Genomic DNA, 20,384 nt, shown 5'->3' with positions numbered 1-20,384 from the left:
ACACTGGCCACCGAAGCTCCCCCCTCTGATGGAACAGTCCACATTCATTCGTGCGTCATCTCGCGTCATCCAGACTCCATGGGCAATCTGCGCATGTGCATGCGGAATAGGTGCTTTAAAATGGGCTTTTTCTCTGCCGATTTAGTTCTGATCGATTAGGAATGGGTCACGCCGTGTTCAGGAGAGTGAGGCGCATAAACGTCTATTCGATCATGTCTCTAGCACCCCCACAGTCGTATCTGCAACCACTTACATCACGGCTCTCATCCACATTCATTCATTTGCTCCCCCCGTAATCTCCTCCCCGATTTCAATGTAACGCGGAAGTGTAGTGGTCTATGTCCTCTTCTCATAATGACTACAATCGTCATCATTCATCGACAGCCGCTAATTCAAAATGGCGGATCTCCGTGAAAAATACAACACATTTCAAAAACTAAAATCTCACTAATAACACTTGAACCTATTGGTAAAAAAAACGTATTGCTGAAAATATACACTATGACTGTGTTTGTGACATGGTTAGGATGTTTTACTGTTGAATACGTTTGAGAAATAAAATGATAATTATGTCAGATTTATGACGTGATGTCATTTGCGGTCCGGTACCGGATTCCCGGACCCGGCGTTCTTTGCCGAATGTCTTCTTCCGCTGCTCTGTCTCCCATTCTTCCTCTCTTTCTCTCTACCGGACTGCCCGGTAGTAAAAACCAATACAAATCTACCAAAAACATAATAATAAAAAAAAAAAAAGTGTGTTACCTCTGATGAGAGTGAGCAGGGTCCCCTTGTAGAGGCTCCGGAGCCCCTGCTCCCTGTAGAGCCTCACAGCACAGTCCAGGGGCCCCCTGTACCTGGCCTGGCCCCCCCCGGCCTGCACCTGCACACAGCAGGGGACATGTTTATATTAGTGCTGTCAGGCGATTAAAAAAATGTATCTAATTAATTACAGGATTTGTAATTAATTAATCTAATTAATCGCATTTTAATCGCATAACCATTTTATGCCTGATATTCTATATTCTATAATCATATTTCAAATTGCATGTGTCCGGATGGCAGAATTCAGTACTGTATCTACAAAACCTTCTGTTTAATCATCGTCCATTTATTCATTTGCTTAGATTTTTCAGGTCTGGTCAATTTGAGCATAGTGTTATTCACAGTCAAAGATAAAAAAAAATGTGTATTGATATTCTCATTTGGTTCATTACAATTGACTCAAGCCTAGTAACAGACACAGTATTTCTGACACTGGGAATACATTCCCTGAGATCCATAGATGTCCCTAGAATCAGATACCAAGAACATGCAAATGGACCATATAAAAAAAAGTCTGTAATGTGTATTCTACGTTCTTATGGAATGAATGAGATAAAAAAAAAATTATTAAAAAAATAATAATAATAATAATGATTTTGAGTTAATTTTCATAACGCGATAATTTGCTGTGTAATTAATTAATCTAATTAACGCGATAAACTGACAGCCCTAGTTTATATAACAGCTTTTATCCAAAGCGCTTTTACAATTTGTGTCTCCCTTTTTTACCCATTCACTCACACATTCACTCACCGACGGCGGGGGCGACCGTGCAAGGTGCCGACCCGCTCATCGGGGGCAGTTAGGGGTTAAGTGTCTTGCTCAAGGACACTTCGGATTACCAGACGACTGCTCTACCTCCCGAGCCCCTTTCATGTTAAAGACCAAGGCATTTCAGCTGGAATAGCCTTCTTCCGGTGCGCACACACTAGGGCTGAGCCCAAACGTTCGAACGTTCGAACCTTCGTTCGTTACGTTGGCATTCGAATTCCAAATCAACATTTAAATTTTTAATTTTTAATAAAACAATTTTTAATTATATATTTTTTTATTCATTCTGTTTAAACCAATGGGTTTTTTCTTCACTAATATTGCACACACACACACACGCACACACGGACCTGCAGTAAACACTTGATCCTCTCCCCTGGAGCCACGATGACGGTGGTGAGGACCCCAGCCAGGCAGCCGGACAGGAACACCTGAAGGTGCCTGAAGAGAATACAATCAAATACAGTCATATTTAGTATCGGGCCGTACAAATTAATTTGATTTGATTTATGATTTTTTGATTATGAGGACAAATAAACGGTGTAAACAATATAATTAACTCTGAATATAAAAATATGAGAAAAACAAAGGTGCAGATAAGGGTCTGTTTTTCCCTATCGGTTATATTATACATTAACACTATAGGCCGGGAGCCAGGTCCACCCCTCGGGATGTTTTTTGCTACCTTTTTTTCATTATTATTTCCTGTTACCCCATACCTTGGGCCATAACCAGTTGATAATGACCACCCCCAAATCAGCCCTGTGTGGCCTCAGGGGCCAAAAAGCCCTCTTTTTGGGAAAAGCTTCTGGCGAAATTATGTAATTGCAAATATGAGGATACTGCAACTGCATAAATGGTCAGATAAGTCTGAAACTTTGCATGGTGTATCCTGACACATAGGGGACAAGTATCAGCATAATACTCTGGGGCTTACTACCTTTCTATTGTCAAATATCACCCTCAGAATACCCCAAAAGACAAAAAAATGTCTGTCCGCCTGACAAATTGTCCTCAAAAGTGATAATTTTCAAGTATTTTATTATACATGTTGCTGCCTCACATGGATATAAAAACCTCCCACATTTATAAGCTTCAATTTAAGTCCAAGATGACCTTTCTATCTAGAATATTACACCTGCTATGACCAACGTTCTCCATTGTACCTCAAATCGAGAAAATAGAACATTACCCTTTTTTATTCTCTTTTTTTTCTCCCTTGCTTTTTATATCTAAAAAATATATTAAATAAAAGTTGAGACTTAAGTAATGTAATGCTATACTATCTGAAGTTAATTACATGAAAAGTGAACAATGTTACGCCCCCTGGTGGACCGGGGTATCACAGTGCAACATAAAGCAGTGCTGACCGGGTTACACACACCAACCAACCAAAACCCTAACCCTGTTTCATGTCACATCCCACCTGAAGTTATTCAGCAAAGACAATTTTGTGACAGTGACTGGGACAATTTTGATCAACTAGTATCAGATGTATATGGAGCAGGGTCCATTCATACTGCTGCAGGGATCTACATGCAAGATCTCGGTTACAGTGCAGATGCAGAAGCATTTACCTCAGCACAGCCTACACAAGAGTCTTGTGCAGATACAGAAGCATTTACCTCAGCACAGCCTACACAAGAGTCTTGTGCAGATACAGAAGCATTTACCTCAGCACAGCCTACACAAGAGCCCTGTGCAGATACAGAAGCATTTACCTCAGCACAGCCTACACAAGAGCCCTGTGCAGATACAGAAGCATTTACCTCAGCACAGCCTACACAAGAGCCCTGTGCAAATACAGAAGCATTTACCTCAGCACAGCCTACACAAGAGTCTTGTGCAGATACAGAAGCATTTACCTCAGCACAGCCTACACAAGAGTCTTGTGCAGATACAGAAGCATTTACCTCAGCACAGCCTACACAAGAGTCTTGTGCAGATACAGAAGCATTTACCTCAGCACAGCCTACACAAGAGTCTTGTGCAGATACAGAAGCATTTACCTCAGCACAGCCTACACAAGAGTCTTGTGCAGATACAGAAGCACTTACCTCAGCACAGCCTACACAAGAGTCTTGTGCAGATACAGAAGCATTTACCTCAGCACAGCCTACACAAGAGTCTTGTGCAGATACAGAAGCATTTACCTCAGCACAGCCTACACAAGAGTCTTGTGCAGATACAGAAGCACTTACCTCAGCACAGCCTACACAAGAGTCTTGTGCAGATACAGAAGCACTTACCTCAGCACAGCCTACACAAGAGTCTTGTGCAGATACAGAAGCATTTACCGCAGCACAGCCTACAGATGCAGAAGCCCTTACCTCAGCACAGCCTACACAAGAGTCTAATCCGAACACTCAGCCTACAAAAAAACAGCGACCATTTAAAAGTCCTGCCACAGCGCTGCCAACTTACTACAAGCGGAAACAATCTGAACCAACTAACTTGGTGTCATCTAGTTCAAATAACTCAACCACATACACCCAATTAAAATCATCAGATACTGATCTAATTTGAGTCTTTGCTCGTAAAATAAACTCTGAGGATCAGCGCATCCCTGGTTTGTCAGGCTGGGTGTCTGTTACTGGCCAGTTTCCAAAATGCCTCACCACAATTGGGTACTATCCCATGATCAATGCTCCCATAACTGACTTGGCAACCATTCAAGAATGCTTTAGATGCAGCCAGGCTGCGTCTCTTGAAGCTGGACAAGAGTACACCATCAGTACATTTAATCTAGGTGTTTGCATGAAAGCATACCCTCTAGTGTGGGATGAACCTGAAAAATACCAAAAACATATCATCCTCATTGGAACATTTTATTGTTGTGGAGCATACTTGAAAGGCATAGGCAAAAGATACTGTCAAGGGAGTGGATGGGTAGAAGTGGCTTTGGAAGCAAAACTGATCACCACATCGGTGGCTGGGGTCACAGATGGAGAGAACTGGGACAGAGCGATGAACACACACAAATCCATGCTGGAAGCTTGTCTAGAGAGACTCTTCTATGACAAGTATCTGGAGACTCATGAACCACTCTCTGCAGAATGGACTGCATTTCTGGAAAATCTCACTCTGAATGAATCTACTCTCGCTGAAGTGCTCTCACCAGAAGATGTATCTCACCACATGGTAGAATATCATGCATTCAGAGAAGCAGTGAGAAATGGGGAGCTGGGAGAAACTGGACAGTTTTGGATGGAATACATGGAGAACAGAACACTAGAACAGCCATGGAGAAAATGTCACTGATTCCCGCCGGAAGGGGTCAGATGACCCCACAGCTTATATGAGAAATATGAGAAAAATAAACAGTGTAAACTGTATAATTACCTCTTAATATAAAAATATGAGGTTTACCACAGGTTTGAGTGAGTTTTTTTATAATAATAATAATAATAATAATAATAATAATAATAATAATAATAATAATAATAATAATAATAATAATAATAATAATAATAATAAATAAAAATATTATAATTTTTTTTGTTTGTTTTTGGATGGAAGAGCCACACATTGACGGGCCAAGAGCCACATGTGGTTGGCCACCCCTGCGCTAGACGCTCGCAAAGTGCTGTGACTTTCCACATATATATTCCATATATTATGTGGAATAACGTTCTAATTACATTTTCCTGAAGTCATTTTGAAATTTCATAAACCGTGCTGCAGATAAAACGGGTACTTTTAGGAAAAGTCATTGAGTGACAGAGCTGGAGCTCGACCGAGTGACGAGGATACATTTATTGAAAATGCCTCGGGGTCATTTGACCCCTTGTTGGCTGTGCTAGTGTTAAAGGAGGATAGAGGAGAGGGTCAAAGACAGGAGGGTGAGAGGGGCGGGATGGGGGTGAGGGGGGTGTGTGGGGGCGGGGAGGATGAGAGGGGCGGGACGGGGGTGAGGGGGGTGTGTGGGGGCGGGGAGGGTGAGAGGGGCGGGATGGGGGTGAGGGGGGTGTGTGGGGGCGGGGAGGATGAGAGGGGCGGGACGGGGGTGAGGGGGGTGTGTGGGGGCGGGGAGGGTGAGAGGGGCGGGATGGGGGTGAGGGGGGTGTGTGGGGGCGGGGAGGATGAGAGGGGCGGGACGGGGGTGAGGGGGGTGTGTGGGGGCGGGGAGGATGAGAGGGGCGGGGAGGATGAGGGCGAATGGGAGCAGAGGGAAGAGAGCTGGGATCAGCGTTATAATTAGATCATATTCCAGTTATTCCAACACAGTAACAGGAACACAAACACAAGAGGAGGGGGGGGGGGGGGGGCGCCATTTACACCCAGTGTGTGTGTGTGTGTGTGTGTGTGCCTGTGTGTTCCTGTGTGTGTGTGTGTGTGTGTGTGTGTGTGTGTGTGTGTGTGCCTGTGTGTGTGTGTGTGTGTGTGTGTGTGTGTGTGTGCCTGTGTGTGTGTGTGTGCCTGTGTGTGTGTGTGTGCTCACGTGAGTGGTGTGTTGGGGTCCGTCTGCTGCAGCTGCTTGCCGAGCCCGAAGCCGAAGAAGCTGATCGCCATCATGGGGGCCACTCCGGCCAGCGGGGCCCCCATCCCCTTATAGAGACCCAGGAGGCCCTGCACACACACACACACAAACATCTGTTTACCCCTAATAGAAGGTATTAATGGTGGAACATCTGTTTACCCCTAATGGAAGGTATTAATGGTGGAACAGCTGTTTACCCCTAATAGAAGGTATTAATGGTGGAACAGCTGTTTACCCCTAATAGAAGGTATTAATGGTGGAACATCTGTTTACCCCTAATAGAAGGTATTAATGGTGGAACATCTGTTTACCCCTAATGGAAGGTATTAATGGTGGAACAGCTGTTTACCCCTAATAGAAGGTATTAATGGTGGAACAGCTGTTTACCCCTAATAGAAGGTATTAATGGTGGAACATCTGTTTACCCCTAATAGAAGGTCTAATGGTGGAACATCTGTTTACCCCTAATAGAAGGTCTAATGGTGGAACATCTGTTTACCCCTAATAGAAGGTCTAATGGTGGAACATCTGTTTACCCCTAATGGAAGGTATTAATGGTGGAACCTGCTTCCTGTGTGAGTCTGTGTTTTACCTCTTTGGAGACAGTCTTGCGGAAGCAGTCGTAGGTTCCTGTGTAGACGACATGCTGACTGCAGGAGGCTCTGGGCTGCGTCTGTAACCGCACCTGGAATTCATTCATTCAAACTTTATTTAAAGGTGCTGCTTTGTGGGGCGCTCCATTAGCACACCATATAATAGCGCGCTGAGTCGCGAGGCGGTCGTCCCGGGTTCGTTTCCCAGACCGGTGACCATATGCCGCATGTCTTCCCTTCTTCTCCTCCCGTTCTCCCTCTCCTCTATCGGTCCTGTGTGGCCAGAGAAAGCTGTAAAGATGCTAAACAAAATCATCTTTAAAGGTGCTGCTTTTTTCTTTTTTTTTTATTATTATTATTAGTGGTCTACATGTTAAAATAGTAGCACTACACTCTGACACTTCTGACAGCCATCGCTGATATAGAGAGTGTCTGGTCACTCAGGGTGAGGGCTGATAAGACACTCCCATCTGGGTCAGGGCTGATAAGACACTCCCATCTGGGTCAGGGCTAAGACACTCCCCTCTGGGTCAGGGCTGATAAGCAGCGAGGACGTTTGTCCTGCAGGGTGGAGGCAGAATCCAAGACGACTGGGACTTTGACTTCTATTGAGCGTGCAGCTATTGTGGAAGATTCCTCTCCCCACCCTGAACCCTGTAGTACCTTTTACCTATTGTTCTGTAGTACTTAATAACTTATTGTTCTGTAGTACTTTATAACTTATTGTTCTGTAGTACTTAATAACCTATCGTTCTGTAGTACTTTATAACTTATTGTTCTGTAGTACTTAATAACCTATTGTTCTGTAGTACTTAATAACTTATTGTTCTGTAGTACTTTATAACTTATTGTTCTGTAGTACTTAATAACCTATCGTTCTGTAGTACTTAATAACTTATTGTTCTGTAGTACTTAATAACCTATTGTTCTGTAGTACTTAATAACCTATTGTTCTGTAGTACTTAATAACTTATCGTTCTGTAATAACCTATCGTTCTGTAGTACTTAATAATATCGTTCTGTAGTACTTTATAACCTATTGTTCTGTAGTACTTTATAACTTATCGTTCTGTAGTACTTTATAACCTATTGTTCTGTAGTACTTAATAACCTATTGTTCTGTAGTACTTTATAACTTATCGTTCTGTAGTACTTTATAACCTATTGTTCTGTAGTACTTAATAACTTATCGTTCTGTAGTACTTTATAACCTATTGTTCTGTAGTACTTTATAACTTATCGTTCTGTAGTACTTAATAACCTATCGTTCTGTAGTACTTAATAACCTATCGTTCTGTAGTACTTTATAACCTATCGTTCTGTAGTACTTAATAACATATTGTTCTGTAGTACTTAATAACCTATTGTTCTGTAGTACTTAATAACCTATCGTTCTGTAGTACTTAATAACCTATCGTTCTGTAGTACTTTATAACCTATTGTTCTGTAGTACTTTATAACCTATCGTTCTGTAGTACTTTATAACCTATCGTTCTGTAGTACTTAATAAGCTATTGTTCTGTAGTACTTAATAACCTATTGTTCTGTAGTACTTTATAACCTATCGTTCTGTAGTACTTAATAACCTATCGTTCTGTAGTACTTTATAACCTATTGTTCTGTAGTACTTAATAACCTATCGTTCTGTAGTACTTTATAACCTATTGTTCTGTAGTACTTTATAACCTATCGTTCTGTAGTACTTTATAACCTATCGTTCTGTAGTACTTAATAAGCTATTGTTCTGTAGTACTTAATAACCTATTGTTCTGTAGTACTTTATAACCTATCGTTCTGTAGTACTTTATAACCAATCGTTCTGTAGTACTTAATAACCTATCGTTCTGTAGTACTTTATAACCTATCGTTCTGTAGTACTTAATAACCTATCGTTCTGTAGTACTTTATAACCTATCGTTCTGTAGTACTTAATAACCTATCGTTCTGTAGTACTTTATAACCTATCGTTCTGTAGTACTTAATAACCTATCGTTCTGTAGTACTTTATAACCTATCGTTCTGTAGTACTTTATAACCTATCGTTCTGTAGTACTTAATAACCTATCGTTCTGTAGTACTTTATAACCAATCGTTCTGTAGTACTTAATAACCTATCGTTCTGTAGTACTTTATAACCAATCGTTCTGTAGTACTTTATAACCTATTGTTCTGTAGTACTTAATAACCTATCGTTCTGTAGTACTTTATAACCAATCGTTCTGTAGTACTTTATAACCAATCGTTCTGTAGTACTTTATAACCTATCGTTCTGTAGTACTTAATAACCTATTGTTCTGTAGTACTTTATAACCTATCGTTCTGTAGTACTTTATAACCAATCGTTCTGTAGTACTTTATAACCTATCGTTCTGTAGTACTTAATAACCTATTGTTCTGTAGTACTTTATAACCAATCGTTCTGTAGTACTTTATAACCTATCGTTCTGTAGTACTTTATAACCAATCGTTCTGTAGTACTTTATAACCTATCGTTCTGTAGTACTTTATAACCTATTGTTCTGTAGTACTTAATAACCTATTGTTCTGTAGTACTTTATAACTTATCGTTCTGTAGTACTTTATAACCTATTGTTCTGTAGTACTTAATAACTTATCGTTCTGTAGTACTTTATAACCTATTGTTCTGTAGTACTTTATAACTTATCGTTCTGTAGTACTTAATAAGCTATTGTTCTGTAGTACTTAATAACCTATCGTTCTGTAGTACTTAATAACCTATCGTTCTGTATCGTTAGTGGCTTAGCTTGGCATCGCCTTCTGCACTATCTCGCGTACGTGCACGCGTACTGAATAAACCACAAATGTACCTCTAATACCAGTATTAGTCTGACCACACCCCTCATCAGCTTACCTTCATAAGCAGGTGTGTGGTCACCTGCTCTCCTCCTTCTCGCTTTCACCACAAGGAAGAGGTGCCTCGGTAGATCCCCACACTTGACACCATGATGGAAGAAATTGGATTAGGAACAGCTTGGGAAACAAGGATACGTTGACATCATATCTTTATTTTCTCTCTCACTATTTTCGAGAAAATACGGCGATATTGTCTTCGTACTGGAGTGTCTAGAAGATGATGATCATTCTACAAACCCTCCACCGGTTTTCGTATTGGGAGCACGCCGCTGCATGCTTCTCAACTGCAGTTCCTTGCTGTGTTTGTTGGGGTGAAACCTGTCAGGCCACAGCTGAACTGTCGGACATGCCGCTGTTGTGAGGAGCGGTGCGTTCCAGGTTGGGTGAGTAGTGTTTGCTGGCGGGCTCCACTTGTCTGTTAGTGCTATGGGGGCTACTAGACAAAGTTTATGGAAACCGGCCCCAGGCTAGGGTCCTTTGTTTAGCCGTCTAGGCGACAGAAGGCCTTGGTCTGGCGACCATTATAGTTTTAACTAGTGGGCCGCGACCATTGACACTGGTGATCCCTGTGTGTTCTGGACGAGTGGATTCTCTCTGTCACCGTGTTAAGACCCCATCTTTCATATCCAAATGAGAGTATTCCTTCACGAGGGGATATGTGCATGTAATGTGCGATAGCGGCAGATTCATGTTCAAAGTCAGCTATACAGGCCAGTTGGTACTGTGCTGATTCCGCCGGACGTGTTAATGTCACCGTTGTGAAGCGGTGTTGACGTCTTGTTTTCTCTTTTCTCTTAAAAAGTGAGGAGGGTTCAGAACGGCGGCCTGTCTGGGTGAGTGTTATGTCATTGTTTACATGTTCATAGCTTACGGTTAGCCGGTCGGTGGCCTGGCGCGGGGTAGCTTGGCTTCTCGCGCGCCGCCGGGAGCTCGCTCCTGATCGCGTGCGTCGTAGATCGGCGTCTCGCGAGCGGAAGCGATAGCACCCGAACGGTTGGAGCAGCCGTTAGCTTGATGCTATTCTGTTGAACGTGCTTTGATTTTTAACATGTTTTACACTCTTGACCACGACGTCATCCTTGACAGGGGATGTTCGTCAACCCTGCCTGAGCCTAGACGGGGATTGCGTCAACAAAGAGGGCTGTGTTCTACGATGGCTTGTGACTGCACTTCGCTGATCTGCGTTCCGGGCAGGTACGGGGTTGGCCAGACCCTCATAACACGTCTTCTGGTTTTACCTTGCTAAATGTATTGTGAATGACGGTGTTTTTTCCCAAAACGTGTGTTGTTGCAATGCATTTGAGATACGTTGCGGGTTGTGTGTGAGCTGTTTTTGTCACTGGCAGTAGCTTCTCCGTGCAGGTCGTGATGTATTGATCTGGTTGTTGTGTGAGAAACATCATGGTGTTTATGTGTACCGTGTACTCACTACTAAGGCAACTAACCTATGAAGCTATGCTTGGTGACGAGTGAGTAAAAGAATGTTCTTTCTCAGACTGTAATGACAATGGACAGTGAGTTCACACATTAACAGGTTTTCCTGTTTTAACTGGCCGTATTGAGGGTAAAATAGGAGGATTGTGTTTTTCCCCCCCCGGTTCCCTGGGGACTTTATCACCTCCTATCAGACATGTTGTGCATTAATTGTGTCTTTTGTGTGGTAGGGATACGATGTAACTCTCAGCTTGATTGCTGAGGTTGTGCTAAATCTGCTGGAGAAACTTATTTCCTAAAGGGAAATTGGTTTGGTTGCTGTCATGTGTGCTTAGCAAGGCCTGTGGTCGATACTAATCAAGAATGATGTATTCTCTCATTGTGATGATGATGGGTTGTGTGTGTCATGTGACCTACAACTGGGTTGTACTGGCCACAGAAGCACATGTGTATGTTGGACCGGGGTTCTTAGAGCCCTCTCTATTCTGTGTTTTTCCTTAGTAAAAATCAGATAGCAGGTTAGCTCGTGCGCTGTGTGGAGCTGTGAAACGCTTCATAGAGCTGACTATGACTGTGTCATATTCTCTTTTTGTCGTTACGTCGTATCATGGGTGTGGGGTCGTAAAGGGGTGAACTGGTAACCTTTCCTCTCCCCATTGTTCTGTCGGTCAGGGGTACACCCCCTGTCCTTCAAGGTTCCCGTCACGTGGCGGTTCGGCACGTTACGGGGGGGGGGGGGGGGGGGGGGAGGGAGTTCCTGGTCCCACGGCCTGGTATATTGGGCGTGTGCACCGCAGGAATTCCCCCGCCATAGAGTACGTCACCGTGCGCGTCTCTGTTGGTAGGACTTCCGTGTGCTGTTCAGGTCCATGTGATGGATCTGTTTTCAGGGGGGGTGGTCAGGGCTCCTCCTCACCAAGCGCCTACTCAGGCCTTCTGTGAGTTCGGACTCCTTCTTCCATGTGATCCATGTGAGGAAGCCTCCATCAGAGTACAGAGCCTTCCTCCTCAGATTGTCAAAGTGAGTGGACCCTCTAGAAGGGTCCTTTTCTATTGTATGTATATTCGATTCAATTCGTTTATTGAGTGTGTATGGGTTCGGTGCCTCTTCCCCGGAGGCCCTAAAACCAGTTTTTTACATGGCTCAAGGTGCAATATATTCTTTTCAATCTGTACAGCTCGCGTGGGAAGTCTCTCTGGGGATCCCCGTCTCTTTCCTATGGGAGGGTGGTGGGATGTAAAAATGTGAAAATTTTTTACCCCGGCTGTGTAGACTGGGATACATACTGTTGATGCTTCCTTCTTTCTATTCCAGAAGTGTTGGAGTTAGGGAGTGTCACACCCCTCTTGTCGTTCCCCTGGGCGCCTTGGGGATTCAATGACAGGTCTAAATAGCCTGTTCATTGATGGGGGTGTGTCCCGACGCACGTATAGTGCTAGCTCGCTGTAAACAGGCGATTGACTGGCACGCCTTAGTTGCTTGTGGTTGAAACAGCGTTTTTATAAAGCAACTGAGATGGGGGTTTTTCCTCTTCCGGCGACCACATCCCATGACCTGGGTGGGTTGTCGACGGATCCTCGTTCATGTCTGGGGGATGATGACGGGATGGATCTGAACATATGTAGTGGGGTCTCACGCCCTTGGGGTGGGCCACCAGGCGCGGTTCGTCCCGACGTCTGGGTGGCGCCTTCTTTTCATGTTAAGATCAACACGCATATCTGCCCTTCTCCTGGAGTAGGCATGTCGGCGTGGTTAGGGCACGGGACTGGTTCTGGTCACGCTGGTCCAGATCAGTTGAACCCGTTGTCCGCCGGGGATGCAGATCTGCTGTTCTGGTACCCTGAGGGACTTGGGCTTTTTTCAGGGGGAAAAATGCCAGGTCGGTCTGGGTGTCACAGGGTTAAGCGCTATGGAGACCCTGGTTGGGTATGTTTTTACTCAGCACTGTCGTCATGGCTTACAGCCATGCCATTCTGTACGCGCTCGATCTCGTCGGATCTCGGCCGCTACACAGGTTGGTCCTGGTTAGTACTTGGTTGGGAGACCGCCGGGGAATACCAGGTACGGTGTGCTTAGGGGCTGGTTCTCCATTGTTTTTCGCTCCTCTCTCACGCATGGCGAAGAGGGGCCTGTGGGGGTGGTTTTTTGACCTCCTCTGGTGACCCTGTGCTTCCCGTACCGCCAGGCCCGGTCCGAAGTGATGTTTGCGACCCGTAGGCCTGGGTTAACCCTTTTTGGAAACTGAAACGCTTGTACTGCGGTATAGCCGGTGTATACCCGCAGGTGTGTTTTGGAGTTTTTTCTTGAGGGGTTATAGGAACAACCACCGCATTGGGTAACACCGAGGTGGTTGATTCCCTGGTGTGTTGGAGCAGTGTCAACTCCCGGGTTCACCGGTTGAGGGTGCCCCTGCACGTTCATGACGTCTGCCAATCGTGTCAGCCTTCTCTGCCTCGACCCCTCTGGGTGGGGGTTGTTAAATGGAGGCTTGGTCATGCAACACCGCCAGCTTACGCTCCTTCCGCCGGGGCGGCTGTGTTCAGCTGTCCCCTCTGGCGCCTGTCTCGTCCGCAGTCTCCAGGCTAGGGTTAACAGCCTGTTGCCTGGTTTTTCCCCGGTGCGCTGCCTGCTTCCGTTGGTTAACCTTTTTTGTGTGCTTACGGCCATGCTGACTGCCTATTCTGCAGGGTCAGTGTGCCAGGCGGTGTACTATTGGGGGGACGGGGCCCGCTCGGCTTACTGGCCTGGTTGGTTCCGCCTGGGAATACCAGGTGCAGTAACTGTGGGGCCTTTGTCCGAATACGCTGGCGATGTGGGGGGCGGGGCACTACGTGCCCACCTGGTGGGGTCTTGATGCTGGCATCATGGACTTCTCCGGGCCCCCATTCCAGGGAGTCCAGTCCTTTTGGTGGGTCTGGGTCTTCCTTCGTGCTCCGCTGCTACGGCCTTGCCACGGGGTTGGGTTTGCCCTTGACCCCGTGATTCTGGGGGCAGTAACGAGGTTGTTCCTCCGTTCGTTCCCGGGTGGCATGCGGGTTGTGCGTGTGTGTAGTCGTGGGTCAAGCCACGGTCTGCTCACCCTGTGCGTTGAGTTGCTTGAGTGCCTCTTCGCACGGTCGGGTCCGTCGCCCTCCCGTGACGTCCCTAATAGGGGGGCTACCCTCCATTAGGGGGGGTCGGGGGGGCTCGGCCCTCCCTGTTCTGATGGTTTTGGGGGGCTGTCAGCGGGGTGTATTTGTCAGCCAAGTGGCTCCGCTTGGCCTCCCTTGTGCAGAAGGCGATGCCAAGCTAAGCCACTAACGATACAGAACGTTAGGTTATGACTATAACCAAGTTCTGTTAGTTAGGGGCGATGCTTGGCATCGGACGCCGCTGCAGCCCTTGTTCTCACCTTGTGGTGAAAGCTTGGGAAGGAGGAGAGCAGGTGACCACACACCTGCTTATGAAGGTAAGCTGATGAGGGGTGTGGTCAGACTAATACTGGTATTAGAGGTACATTTGTGGTTTATTCAGTACGCGTGCACGTACGCGAGATAGTGCAGAAGGCGATGCCAAGCATCGCCCCTAACTAACAGAACTTGGTTATAGTCATAACCTAACGTTCTGTAGTACTTAATAACCTATCGTTCTGTAGTACTTTATAACTTATCGTTCTGTAGTACTTAATAACCTATTGTTCTGTAGTACTTAATAACCTATCGTTCTGTAGTACTTAATAACCTATCGTTCTGTATTACTTTATAACCTATCGTTCTGTAGTACTTAATAACGTATTGTTCTATAGTACTTAATAACCTATTGTTCTGTAGTACTTAATAACCTATTGTTCTGTAGTACTTAATAACCTATCGTTCTGTAGTACTTAATAACCTATCATTCTGTAGTACTTTATAACCTATTGTTCTGTAGTACTTAATAACCTATCGTTCTGTAGTACTTAATAACCTATTGTTCTGTAGTACTTAATAACGTATTGTTCTATAGTACTTAATAACCTATTGTTCTGTAGTACTTAATAACCTATTGTTCTGTAGTACTTAATAACCTATTGTTCTGCAGTACTTAATAACGTATTGTTCTATAGTACTTAATAACCTATTGTTCTGTAGTACTTAATAACCAATCGTTCTGTAGTACTTTATAACCTATCGTTCTGTAGTACTTTATAACCAATCGTTCTGTAGTACTTTATAACCTATCGTTCTGTAGTACTTTATAACCTATTGTTCTGTAGTACTTAATAACCTATTGTTCTGTAGTACTTTATAACTTATCGTTCTGTAGTACTTTATAACTTATCGTTCTGTAGTACTTAATAACCTATTGTTCTGTAGTACTTAATAACCTATCGTTCTGTAGTACTTAATAACCTATCGTTCTGTATTACTTTATAACCTATCGTTCTGTAGTACTTAATAACGTATTGTTCTATAGTACTTAATAACCTATTGTTCTGTAGTACTTAATAACCTATTGTTCTGTAGTACTTAATAACCTATCGTTCTGTAGTACTTAATAACCTATCATTCTGTAGTACTTTATAACCTATTGTTCTGTAGTACTTAATAACCTATCGTTCTGTAGTACTTAATAACCTATTGTTCTGTAGTACTTAATAACGTATTGTTCTATAGTACTTAATAACCTATTGTTCTGTAGTACTTAATAACCTATTGTTCTGTAGTACTTAATAACCTATTGTTCTGCAGTACTTAATAACGTATTGTTCTATAGTACTTAATAACCTATTGTTCTGTAGTACTTAATAACCTATTGTTCTGTAGTACTTAATAACCTATCGTTCTGTAGTACTTAATAACCTATCATTCTGTAGTACTTTATAACCTATTGTTCTGTAGTACTTAATAACCTATCGTTCTGTAGTACTTTATAACCTATTGTTCTGTAGTACTTAATAACCTATTGTTCTGCAGTACTTAATAACGTATTGTTCTATAGTACTTAATAACCTATTGTTCTGTAGTACTTAATAACCTATTGTTCTGTAGTACTTAATAACCTATCGATCTGTAGTACTTAATAACCTATCATTCTGTAGTACTTTATAACCTATTGTTCTGTAGTACTTAATAACCTATTGTTCTGTAGTACTTAATAACCTATTGTTCTGTAGTACTTAATAACCTATCATTCTGTAGTACTTTATAACCTATTGTTCTGTAGTACTTAATAACCTATCGTTCTGTAGTACTTAATAACCTATCGTTCTTTAATAGTTTCAAGTTCAAGTTCAAGTAATAACGAAATAATATCGTTCTGTAGTACTCTCTGGGTGTCTGGGACCATGTCTTGTTTCCCCTCCTAAAGATCTCAGACACCCAGGTGCTTTTCTCTGTGAAAACACTCCCTAGAGCGCAGGTTGAATGCTGCTGCTTATAATTAGAATCTCTTTTATTACAAAGTACATTTTTACACATAACAGGAATTTGTCCTCTGCATGTAACCATCCTAACTATTCAGGGCAGAGCCACCATCCAGCAGCTGGCAGACCCCACTCTACCTCCAGGGCCTTGGTCAAGGGCAGCAGCAGGACTGGGCCCCTAGGGGGCATGTGTTCACTTCTGTGACGTAGGAGGACTCTTCACTGCTGTTGACAACAACACAGCCCCCTGCCAGCATGTTTGGGTTACTGACTGGACATCACTGTAGTGCTCATTACATTTACATTTAGTCATTTAGCTGAACGCTTTTATCCAAAGCGACTTACAAGTTTTGTACAACAAGTCATCGGGAAGGGTACAACTCTATCAGCTGAGTAACAATGTTCAACAAAGTGTTGAGTGCTACAGTGTAGGTTAGTGTATTAATTAGGAGGACAAGTGTATGACAGTAAGGTTAGTTAGGGTTAGAGTTTTATTTCTTTTTCATTAACATGGGTCTGACAGCCATCACTGATATAGAGTGTCTGGTCAGTAACATGGGTCTGACAGCCATCAGTGATACAGAGTGTCTGGTCAGTAACATGGGTCTGACAGCCATCACTGATGCAGAGTGTCTGGTCAGTAACATGGGTCTGACAGCCATCACTGATATAGAGTGTCTGGTCAGTAACATGGGTCTGACAGCCATCACTGATACAGAGTGTCTGGTCAGTAACATGGGTCTGACAGCCATCACTGATACAGAGTGTCTGGTCAGTAACATGGGTCTCACAGCCATCACTGATACAGAGTGTCTGGTCAGTAACATGGGTCTGACAGCCATCACTGATACAGAGTGTCTGGTCAGTAACATGGGTCTGACAGCCATCACTGATACAGAGTGTCTGGTCAGTAACATGGGTCTCACAGCCATCACTGATACAGAGTGTCTGGTCAGTAACATGGGTCTGACAGCCATCACTGATACAGAGTGTCTGGTCAGTAACATGGGTCTGACAGCCATCACTGATAATACAGAGTGTCTGGTCAGTAACATGGGTCTGATAGCCATCACTGATACAGAGTGTCTGGTCAGTAACATGGGTCTGACAGCCATCACTGATACAGAGTGTCTGGTCAGTAACATGGGTCTCACAGCCATCACTGATACAGAGTGTCTGGTCAGTAACATGGGTCTGACAGCCATCACTGATATAGAGTGTCTGGTCAGTAACATGGGTCTGACAGCCATCACTGATATAGAGTGTCTGGTCAGTAACATGGGTCTGACAGCCATCACTGATATAGAGTGTCTGGTCAGTAACATGGGTCTGACAGCCATCACTGATACAGAGTGTCTGGTCAGTAACATGGGTCTGACAGCCATCACTGATAATACAGAGTGTCTGGTCAGTAACATGGGTCTGACAGCCATCACTGATACAGAGTGTCTGGTCAGTAACATGGGTCTGACAGCCATCACTGATACAGAGTGTCTGGTCAGTAACATGGGTCTGACAGCCATCACTGATACAGAGTGTCTGGTCAGTAACATGGGTCTGACAGCCATCACTGATACAGAGTGTCTGGTCAGTAACATGGGTCTGACAGCCATCACTGATACAGAGTGTCTGGTCAGTAACATGGGTCTGACAGCCATCACTGATATAGAGTGTCTGGTCAGTAACATGGGTCTGACAGCCATCACTGATACAGAGTGTCTGGTCAGTAACATGGGTCTGACAGCCATCACTGATATAGAGTGTCTGGTCAGTAACATGGGTCTGACCATAGATATCTATAGAACACAAGATAGCTTAAGGCGGAGTCACCAGCGTCACTGAACCGCCGCCATCTTGCTCCAGTTAGCCTTGAGTGAGAGTGAGTGAGCTGCACAGACAAAAATACTCATAACTCGCTGAAATATTGACGGATTTACAAACGGGTTGGTTTGCTATAAACATCAAAGATGTAGTTATGATACTGCATACTTATAAAAAAAAAAGTTAAAGATGTTTTTTTTTACAAACCGCTTGAATCATAGCCACGTTAATAATGCTTGTAATAAACCAAACCGTTTGTAAATCCGTCAATATTTCAGCGAGTTATGAGTATTTTTGTCTGTGCAGCTCACTCACTCTCACTCAAGGCTAACTGGAGCAAGATGGCGGCGGTTCAGTGACGTCACTCTCCATTGGCCGGCAGCGCGGGCAAGCTATCTAGTGTTCTATATATCTATGGGTCTGACAGCCATCACTGATACAGAGTGTCTGGTCAGTAACATGGGTCTGACAGCCATCACTGATACAGAGTGTCTGGTCAGTAACATGGGTCTGACAGCCATCACTGATACAGAGTGTCTGGTCAGTAACATGGGTCTGACAGCCATCACTGATATAGAGTGTCTGGTCAGTAACATGGGTCTGACAGCCATCACTGATATAGAGTGTCTGGTCAGTAACATGGGTCTGACAGCCATCACTGATATAGAGTGTCTGGTCAGTAACATGGGTCTGACAGCCATCACTGATATAGAGTGTCTCTCTCTCTACCTCTCTCCTCTGCCTCTCTCTCTATATTTCTCTCGACCCTCTCTCTCTCTCTACCCCCCTATACTCTACATCTCTCTACCCTCTCTCTCTCTACCATCTCTCACTTCTATCTCTCTCTCTACCTTTCTCCTCTACATATCTCTCTACCCTCTCTCTCTCCTCTACATCTCTCTCTACCTCTCTCCTCCCTCTCTCTCTACCCTCTTTCTCTCTCTCTCTACCTCTACCCTCTCTCTCTACCTCTCTTTACCCTCTCTCTCTCTCTACCTCTCTCCTCCCTCTCTCTCTACCTCTCTCTACCCTCTTTCTCTCTCTCTCTACCTCTACCCTCTCTCTACCTCTCTTTACCCTCTCTATCTCTCTCTCTCCCTCTCTCTCTCTCTCTCTCTCTCTCTCTCTCTCTCTCTCTCTCTCCATATCGCTCTCTCTCTCTCTCTCTCTCTCCATATCTCTCTCTCTACCTCTCTCATCTACATAGCTCTACCCTCTCTCTCCTCCCTCTCTCTTTACCTCTCTCCTCCCTTTCTCTCTACCCTCTCTCTCCTCCCTCTCTCTCTACCCTCTCTCCTCCCTTTCTGTCTACCCTCTCTCTCTCTACCCTCTCTCTCCTCCTCTCTCTCTACCTCTCTCCTCCCTTTCTCTCTACCGTCTCTCTCCTCCCTCTCTCCTCTACATCTCTCTCTCCTCCCTCTTTCTTTGCCTCTCTCCTCTACATCTCTCTCTCCTCCATCTCTCTCCTCTCTCCTCCCCCTCTCTCTACCTCTCCTCTATATATATCTCTCTCTCTCCATCTCTCTCTCCTCTCTATTCCCCCCCCACTCTCTCTCCTCTCCCCCCCTCTCTCTCTCTCTCCTCCCCCCCCCTCCCTCTCACCAAGCTGTTTCTGTGTGCTCCATGTTAGATGGTGCAGCAGCTTTCATATGTTAACAATATATTCCTCTCTGGACTCCATCTACACCTCACACACAGTCACCCGCTCTGGTAAAATAGTCAACGATCCCTCTCACCCAGCAGCACACCACATATTCCAGCGCATGCCCTCAGGTCGCTACAACAGGTCCATTTCAACCAGACACACACGCTTCACAAACAGCTTTTCCCCCACAGCAGTCCAAACACTAAAAACCCTGCCCCCCCCCCCCCCTTGCACAGACGGGCAAGCGTCCGAACTGAAGTGAACATGAACTGAACTGACACACTGTGACTGTCCTGTATGTATTTATGTATTTATTGTGGGGATTGGGAGGTGGGAGGGGGGGGGGGGCGTTTGATGTTCCATGTTGATGTCCCAGTGCATAAATAACATGCTGTACTGCAAACGATTACCACCTGTGTGGCATTAAAGTGTCTTGTATCTTGTTGTAGCAAAGAAACAGACGCAACCATTCTTTCTCTCCCTCTGTTTCTCTCTCACACACACTATCAAAAGAGAAAGAGAAAGAAATAGAGAGAGAGACAGAGAGAGACAGAGAGAGA

General features: G+C 44.3%; 1 protein-coding gene across 1 annotated transcript in view; it reads right to left on the bottom strand.

Moving 5' to 3' along the window:
- Nucleotides 1–20,384, bottom strand: part of LOC311243472 (mitochondrial carnitine/acylcarnitine carrier protein-like) — a gene marked incomplete at its 3' end in the record, with an annotated part of 22,904 nt that overhangs the window by 1,621 nt on the left and 899 nt on the right. The window contains exons 2-5 of the mRNA XM_084332705.1: nucleotides 6,666–6,758; nucleotides 6,035–6,162; nucleotides 1,944–2,034; nucleotides 763–880 (exon numbers count right to left, since the gene is read on the bottom strand). Of these exons, the coding sequence (XP_084188831.1) occupies nucleotides 763–880; nucleotides 1,944–2,034; nucleotides 6,035–6,162; nucleotides 6,666–6,758 (430 nt within the window). The remainder of the gene's footprint in view (nucleotides 1–762; nucleotides 881–1,943; nucleotides 2,035–6,034; nucleotides 6,163–6,665; nucleotides 6,759–20,384) is intronic.

Source organism: Notolepis coatsorum, assembly GCF_963971535.1.
Source record: "Notolepis coatsorum genome assembly, chromosome: 17".
Lineage (NCBI taxonomy): Eukaryota > Metazoa > Chordata > Actinopteri > Aulopiformes > Paralepididae > Notolepis > Notolepis coatsorum.
The sequence above is the reverse complement of the archived record's forward strand: the minus strand, read 5'-3'. Positions and strand labels throughout refer to the sequence as shown.